The sequence below is a fragment of the Salvelinus alpinus genome, chromosome 13, assembly GCF_045679555.1.
Source record: "Salvelinus alpinus chromosome 13, SLU_Salpinus.1, whole genome shotgun sequence".
Classification (NCBI taxonomy): Eukaryota; Metazoa; Chordata; class Actinopteri; order Salmoniformes; family Salmonidae; genus Salvelinus; species Salvelinus alpinus.
Genome location: NC_092098.1, coordinates 13,385,991 through 13,394,697, shown reverse-complemented (window position 1 = coordinate 13,394,697; position 8,707 = coordinate 13,385,991). Strand labels below are relative to the sequence as shown.

The 8,707-nt window shown below is 44.0% G+C and overlaps 1 protein-coding gene across 1 annotated transcript; it reads right to left on the bottom strand.

Moving 5' to 3' along the window:
- Positions 1 to 8,707, bottom strand: LOC139537144 (vesicle-associated membrane protein 2). The gene is made up of 5 exons (XM_071338099.1): positions 8,404 to 8,707; positions 2,276 to 2,378; positions 1,866 to 2,024; positions 1,566 to 1,617; positions 1 to 1,432 (listed from the first exon to the last, which is right to left on the bottom strand). Coding segments are annotated over exons 1-5 (333 nt in total). The 5' UTR covers positions 8,406 to 8,707; the 3' UTR covers positions 1 to 1,415.

The following is an 8,707-nucleotide window of genomic DNA, read 5'->3' as shown; positions in this document are numbered from 1 at the left end:
TTTTGCTGCATGAGGTTCTCTCTCGGCCGGTCATGCTGTTGACCAGCCAGACAGCGCCATCAAAAACAAGGTTCTTTGTGCATTTCACACCGCCTCCCCCTTTTCAGTCAGCCTCTCCCCCTACACAAAATAAAGAGTGTATGGGAATATTTTGACCGTAAAAATCATCAATGTGATCAGTTTTGATCAGAGACTAAGGCTTTACTGTGTCCGCATTTTTGATCCCTTAGTGTAAGTATCCTTTTTAGGTATTTGTTAGTAATGACATCTCTGTAGGATTGGTGTATTGTCACAGCAACTTTATGCAATGTTATGTTGCTGAAATGAAAAAATGAAACAGGTTAAAATCCTGATCCACCAAACAAAAAATAGCAAGCCCTCATTTTTTTTATATCAATATTGTTATTTTTCCAACTCTGGCTTGTTAGATTGATATCGGCGATAATAATTATGGTCACTTCATATATTTTTTTTTAAAGATACTTACACATACATGTGCTACACTGACAGCATTTTTACTAGACAGCAATGGAGGAATGTTCTCGAAATAAGACACGAAATAAGTCAAATAAAAAACATCTACAGACATTGGTCCAATTCCATTGGCAGTTAATAGAGAGAAGGTACATGGTTGGGAAAAGAGAAACAGGCAGAGAGACAGAAAGAAAGAGAAGGATGAAAGGATTCTAAAGAGACAGTATGGCTAAAGGGTGTAGGAGAGAGAAAGAGAAAAAGAGAGAGAGAAGCAAAAGATGGAGAACAGGATGGGAATATTGATTAAGTACCTCGGTTAAAGAAGACTAACTCCACTGTGCAAAGATGCACCTATACTCTGTGGGAGACAGAGCAAGACAGAGAAAGCCAGAGACAGGCAGAGACAGTGAGAGAGAACGTGCAAGATATACACACTCTGATTAATAGGCAGTAGTTCAAATCTGAAGCATAAGTAAAATTAATACAAAAATTAAAAAATACAAAACGCACACCCACACACAACCTACAAAAACATTATATCAGAATAAAATTCTACAAAGAACTATATATATATTTCATATCTGGTATATAACAATTATCGCCAGGGTCATCATTTTCTTTTCTGTCGTTGTCATCGGTAACAATCACAACAAGTATTGGGTTCTGAGTATGAATGACGGATTAGAAAAGCAGGAAGTATTTACAAAGAAGGCAGTGCCACAGACTCACAGGACGAATATTGACAGGGGTCCAGAGGTGAGGCGGTGGAAGCGGGGGCTGAGAGGGTTCAGGGGTTTCTGGGCAGGGTCATATTGAGACTATTTGGGGAGCAATTTAATTAATTCATCATCAGTGGATAATTTTTGTTGTTGATTTGAAGGGTTTTCTGTTGCAAGGAAGCGGGCAGTCTCGAGTGCAGACTGGGGTAGGAGCCACTCATCTTAGGTGCTGAAGTAGACTAGAGAGAGAGAAAAACAGAGAGAGAGAAAGAGAGAGAGAAAGGGATGGTGAGAAAAAAGACTAATACCGAAGCACAGAGTATATCTTAATTCAAACTGCCACGGCAGGGAGAGTGTGGGTGTGACCCTTACCAATGATGACGATGAGGACAATCGCACATATCAGCCCCAGGATAATCATCATCTAGAGGAAGCAGATTTTTGTATTTTTGAATGTATTATGGAACCCCATTGGCTGCTGCCAAGGCAGCAGCTACTCTTCCTGGTGTCCAGCAAAATGAAGTTGGACATGGAGAGGTAGTAAAACAGGGAGGATGGGACATGCGGTAAATCATGAGCTATAATTTATGTGCTAACATTCGTCTTGAAAGCCTTTATCATGAATAAATGTGGACCAAAGTACATCTTTATCTATCTCAATGTAGCCCTTACCTTGGCGTTCTTCCACCAGTACTTGTTCTTGAGTTTTGCAGCACTGGTCTCGAACTGTGAGGCTCCAGCCTGCAAGGCATCGGCCCGATCATCCAGCTCTGACAGTTTCTGATCACGCTCCAGAACCTTATCCACGTTTACACGCATGATATCCACCACCTGGGGAGGGCAGACACACAGGCCGAAAACAGGGACAGGTTAAATCCCTCAATCAACTCAGACTGAGTGGCTGTGTGTTATCTCCACAGTATATTTACACAATGTATTGATTGTTGACCTAAGTGTGTTGGACATGCATTCATCCAGTCCATGTTGGCTTGTGACTATTCACAGCGTGTGAAGAAGGTTCTGATATTTCTGTGGGTCAGTATGTGTGTAATGCAAGGTGAATGTGTCTGCATGTTCCTCACCTCATCCACCTGAGCCTGTGTCTGTTGCAGACGGCGGTTGCTGGTGAGGTTTGGAGGGGGCGCCGCTCCATCTGCGGGGGCGCCGGCGGCAGCTGGGGCAGACCTGTCAATCAAACACAACTCGTCAGTTTATTCACCTTCAATGACGTATGAATGACCGTGTAGTAATGCACGCATCTACTAAATAGGCCAACCTGTCCCTTTGGTACATAGAAGTAAAGACGAGTTACTATCAAATCATGGCTGATTGGAATTATCCACCGTCACAGTACTCACTGAGGTAGAATCTCAACGTTATAGGTTTGGATCAAGTCAACAGCTTCATGATAACTGAATGATTGGAAAAGGAGGCAGAATATCTCTCTTTAATGAGCCTCAACAACAGACTGAATGGTTTACAAATACTGAATTAAAAGGGCCTGGATAAAAGGATACACCAAGCATGAAATACAATTATGCGTATCCGCTTTGCTTCCGGCCCTTTCCAACTGTATCCATAACACACACTACTAAAGCACATTCAAAGTTGTTCTGAATGAATTCAAACCATCACATTCTATGTCCCAAGAAGGCATCTACATCTGAAAGCTGAATAAAAAGCTGAATAAATTGATAAATTATGCTCTAAATAACGCCAAAAATAAAATGTTTTACAAGACAAGAAAAATACAAATAAAAGCTATCTGTCCTAACTGCATCCTCCTCAAGAAAACGTCAAGATGACCACAACCCATATATTCTGCATATACTATCTGACAGACAACATCCTATCCTACAACCCTCAGCTGGGCATTGTTAGGGCTGTGCTAAGGGGAAACTAATGGACGACAATCAAAAGTCCTGAAGCAATTACTACATGTCTGGTCCTATCAATCTATTCTGACCATCTATTTTGACCATCTACAACTGAGTACAGTAACTCATTCTTTCTCATCAAACTATCTGAATGTGGTATCTTTATTTCCATTACGATCTCAATGCATTTGTTCTTTTTTCTAAACCTTGACTATAGGCTAGATTAATCTACCATTAGGCCTAGTTGTTGAAAATACACTGCTCAAAAAAATAAAGGGAACACTAAAATAACACATCCTAGATCTGAATGAATGAACTATTCTTATTAAATACTTTTTTCTTTACATAGTTGAATGTGCTGACAACAAAATCACACAAAAATTATCAATGGAAATCAAATTTATCAACCCATGGAGGTCTGGATTTGGATTCACACTCAAAATTAAAGTGGAAAACCACACTACAGGCTGATCCAACTTTGATGTAATGTCCTTAAAACAAGTCAAAATGAGGCTCAGTAGTGTGTGTGGCCTCCACGTGCCTGTATGACCTCCCTACAACGCCTGGGCATGCTCCTGATGAGGTGGCGGATGGTCTCCTGAGGGATCTCCTCCCAGACCTGGACTAAAGCATCCGCCAACTCCTGGACAGTCTGTGGTGCAACGTGGCATTGGTGGATGGAGCGAGACATGATGTCCCAGATGTGCTCAATTGGATTCAGGTCTGGGGAACGGGCGGGCCAGTCCATAGCATCAATGCCTTCCTCTTGCAGGAACTGCTGACACACTCCAGCCACATGAGGTCTAGCATTGTCTTGCATTAGGAGGAACCCAGGGCCAACCGCACCAGCATATGGTCTCACAAGGGGTCTGAGGATCTCATCTCGGTAACTAATGGCAGTCAGGCTACCTCTGGCAAGCCCATGGAGGGCTGTGCGGCCCCCCAAAGAAATGCCACCCCACACCATGCCTGACCCACCTCCAAACCGGTCATGCTGGAGGATGTTGCAGGCAGCAGAACGTTCTCCACGGCGTCTCCAGACTGTCACATGTGCTCAGTGTGAACCTGCTTTCATCTGTGAAGAGCACAGGGCGCCAGTGGCGAATTTGCCAATCTTGGTGTTCTCTGGCAAATGCCAAACGTCCTGCACGGTGTTGGGCTGTAAGCACAACCCCCACCTGTGGACGTCGGGCCCTCATACCACCCTCATGGAGTCTGTTTCTGGTCGTTTGAGCAGACACATGCACATTTGTGGCCTGCTGGAGGTCATTTTGCAGGGCTCTGGCAGTGCTCCTTCTGCTCCTTCTTGCACAAAGGCGGAGGTAGTGGTCCTGCTGCTGGGTTGTTGCCCTCCTACGGCCTCCTCCACGTCTCCTGATGTACTGGCCTGTCTCCTGGTAGCGCCTCCATGCTCTGGACACTACGCTGACAGACACAGCAAACCTTCTTGCCACAGCTCGCATTGATGTGCCATCCTGGATGAGCTGCACTACCTGAGCCACTTGTGTGGGTTGTAGACTCCGTCTCATGCTACCACTAGAGTGAAAGCACCGCCAGCATTCAAAAGTGACCCAAACATCAGCCAGGAAGCATAGGAACTGAGAAGTGGTCTGTGGTCACCACCTGCAGAACCACTCCTTTATTGGGGGTGTCTTGCTAATTGCCTATAATTTCCACCTGTTGTCTATTCCATTTACACAACAGCATGTGAAATTTATTGTCAATCAGTGTTGCTTCCTAAGTGGACAGTTTGATTTCACAGAAGTGTGATTGACTTGGAGTTACACTGTGTTGTTTAAGTGTTCCCTTTATTTTTTTGAGCAGTGTATGTAAAGGCACTGGAAAGCCTACCGGGTAGTCCTTTTTCCACTGGAAAGCCTACCGGGTAGTCCTTTTTCTACTGGAAAGCCTACCGGGTAGTCCTTTTTCTACTGGAAAGCCTACCGGGTAGTCCTTTTTCTACTGGAAAGCCTACAGTGTAGTCCTTTTTCCACTGGATAGCCTACCGGGTAGTCCTTTTTCTACTGGAAAGCCTACCGGGTAGTCCTTTTTCTACTGGAAAGTATGCCGGGTAGTCCTTCCTTTGCATGCCCTCATTGCTCTGTTAGTCCTGCTGAATTTGTGTTAGTAACTCACTGTGTGGACTATGGAGCTGAGCTGTGTTAGTAACTCACTGTGTGGACCATGGAGCTGAGCTGTGTTAGTAACTCACTGTGTGGACCACGGAGCTGAGCTGTGTTAGTAACTCACTGTGTGGACCACGGAGCTGAGCTGTGTTAGTAACTCACTGTGTGGACCACGGAGCTGAGCTGTGTTAGTAACTCACTGTGTGGACCACGGAGCTGAGCTGTGTTAGTAACTCACTGTGTGGACCACGGAGCTGAGCTGTGTTAGCAACTCACTGTGTGGACCACGGAGCTGAGCTGTGTTAGCAACTCACTGTGTGGACCACGGAGCTGAGCTGTGTTAGCAACTCACTGTGTGGACCATGGAGCTGAGCTGTGTTAGCAACTCACTGTGTGGACCATGGAGCTGAGCTGTGTTAGCAACTCACTGTGTGGACCACGGAGCTGCGCTGTGTTAGCAACTCACTGCGTGGACCATGGAGTAACATACGTATATCAATGAGGAGAAATCCTTTTGTGTCTTAGTGTGGTAATGGAGTGTATTGTGTCCCTCCAGTATTTCCAGCACCCATGTAGAGCAATAGTCATGTAACTGTAACTGCACCCCCATTTATAGTTCACGTACTATAAATGGATTCAGGCTTTAGTGATGTACTAGTGTTCATCATATCTTTAGCCTACATACTGTATGTGAGAGTGAGTATCAAGCTTAACTTGGTATTTCATTTTAAGTGTCTGTAGCCTTTTCATTATAGTACTATCATAGGTTCACAACTTAAGGATAAGTGGGTTGTAAATAATGCACAGCATCGACCATGAACCGCTTTCAATCTCGTTTCTCAACTACATCTTGAGGTTGCCTCCTGCCTGTAGTGACCCACTTCCTCCAGCAGAGTGAGACAAAACTCTGTATAAAGGTCACAGGCCGTGACACACAGAGCTAATCCCCATGTGGCTACAAATCCTTCTGTACACTCACGTTTTCATTTGCATTTGTCAGTCCAAAGCAAGCGCTGTCTGGAAACACTAATTTGATGGGTTGAGTCATCTTGCCACATGAATCATTATGCTACCCAAATCGTGTGTGTTCTACTGGGAGCCTCCATTATGTTGATGTTTAGGACGGTAGTGTTCTTTCTCATGTCGATTACAACAATTACATTTTTAGAGGCCAAATCCTACCCAGACTCTTTCACCTTCCCTGCGGAAGAGGCCATCGTCATTGTGCAGCGAGCAAACGCGAGATGAACGATGGACGAGGACGTTATTGGCAACTCCCCTAGTGTGTGTTGTACATCATTCCCCACATTGTTTTCTCGGGGCCTCAGATAAAAGAAGAGGGCGGATTGTGTGTGTGTGCACAGTGACGGGGAACATATTCAAAGGGCACGACGAAATGGATTGTGTAGGCTTTCAAATAAGAGTAATGGAGTGTCGACAGCAGTCTGGGGGGAACCCAGCGCAAGGCCCACTTCACACTCGCAACGTCCTCCACCAACACGGTGGAAAAAAATGTCCCTTGTCAAGACATTGGCCAGTAAAATGGTCTTATTCCCTTTGAAAACAGCTCGCATGCTCTTCTTAATTATTATACAGACACCACGATCGGCCTTTTGTTATTAATAGGCGACAACATTAATCACGTCTTTCTTCCCTGCTTTATTGGGCTGTATATGGCCGATTGCCATAAACATTCTGATGAAGCATTTACAAATCGTCTCTCACGCACGAGACAGCGCGCATACACACCATAGCCACAAAAACAGTGGACTCTAGTCTGCAAGTCTGTTTCAGCACTGTTGGGGAAGACAGCGACAGGCAGCGCTGTCCAGTGCTGGCACCGGCTTTGCGTGGTTCCCAAAATTTCCCTAATGCATTTAGCTTTTTATTTTATTAAAGGGGGTTTCATATTTGTTGAAAGGGTGAGGGTGGTCCTCAATTTCGTCTAAAATCAATGACACCGCCAGTTTATCGCGGGCATTACAGTGAGAAATAGGATACAAATGTATATGGCTACATCCGTTTATCAACAGCATGTTGACGATGTAACGCTAACATTTGTTGCCTGGCCTCAATGAGATGCTGTCTGTTTCAGCAGCTTGTTTGTATGCACGAATCGACAGAGAAAAGAATGCCACGGCCATCTTCCCTGGCAGTGAAACACCTGCCTCCTGTAGCCTAGCAGTCGCTAAACAAAAACAACCTCAGACGACGGAACATGGTATAGCTTTTCAAGGAAAGGAGCGGAAACAGCCACATCCCCGGTGTACCCTTGAATCATCAAATTAAATAGGCTACATTTAATTGCCCGTCCTTGCTTGACCATCGACAGATATGAGCGTCAGTTACCCCCACCCCCACAGTCGGTTAGTAATATCACGTAGCCCACAATATGGCTAATAATAGTCTACCCTACTACATCCATTACATCCAAGATAATATGGATTTGTTGCTTCTCTAATAAGATGTTCAACATGTTGAAGGGAAGAACATGTGTTATTAGGTCCAAGTTGCTTAGCCTATGATACGTGTATATTTAGCCGTAGGCCTATACACTCATCTGTGGCAGAAACCAATGCATACGTTCAAATAAGCAAATTAAATATTTGTAGGTTTCTACTTTCAATTCCAATTTCAATTTTCAAATGGATATTCAGGCGAATACACGGACGTCAACCCATTCAAATCAAACCAGTCAAATCCGGAGAAAAGGCGTGCGTGTCCAATTTCAATGATAAGAACATATATATTTTAAATTTGAATAAATATAACCAACTCATCATAACTAGCCAACATGACTGAATATTTCGTAAAGAAATGTGGCTGACAACAGGGGCCAACCACCAAAGAGTCGCCTAACCGTTATTCGACGCCTATGGAATAGACTATAGGCGAATGTTGGATGCTATTTAGCCTATGTGTATTGTCAGTAAATGTTCATAAATAAACATCCAACAGTATATCAACACAATTATCCTGTAATTATAGGGTTCTTTAACCCTGACGCACGATTAAAATGCAATAGGCCTATATGCCTTGGAGACAATGGTTCATTTAATTTCCTTTCGAAAATCATTTCTGAACAACAAATAGGCTTGCATTCTGCTACCCACCGACCACGGATAAATAAATACACATAGGCCTAGACATAACAACAGGCACACAAAGAAAATAAACGTCACACAGAGGCAACAGTGTGATACTCACATTTCTTATGGTGGTTTATTAATGCAGGCTACGCAAGTCCGACTGGAATGTATTTGCCTAATAAGTGGCTGTTGAGTGGGTTGCCTTCAGCGCTCTTTTTCCCTCTCGCTCCCTCTCAGTCGATTCACTCTTCTGGCGTTTTCAATAGGAGGGAGTGATAATAATTACCACCAAGTTGATTTTATGCCCCCGTTGTAAATGTTCACTTTTTCTCAGTTCGTGCGCTTATTTTATGCCGCACCTCGCCAATGTATTTGTATAATAACTCAGCTACCGCTGGTCTCCTCTGTGTCACTACTGTAAT

Bases quoted from the DNA above. Each gene is read 5' to 3' on its own strand.
- LOC139537144 (XM_071338099.1), bottom strand. The intron at 2,025-2,275 runs GTGAGGAACATG...TGCCCTCCCCAG, and splicing joins CACAGGCTCAGGTGGATGAG to GTGGTGGATATCATGCGTGT. The intron at 1,618-1,865 runs GTAAGGGCTACA...TGCTTCCTCTAG, and splicing joins ACTGGTGGAAGAACGCCAAG to ATGATGATTATCCTGGGGCT.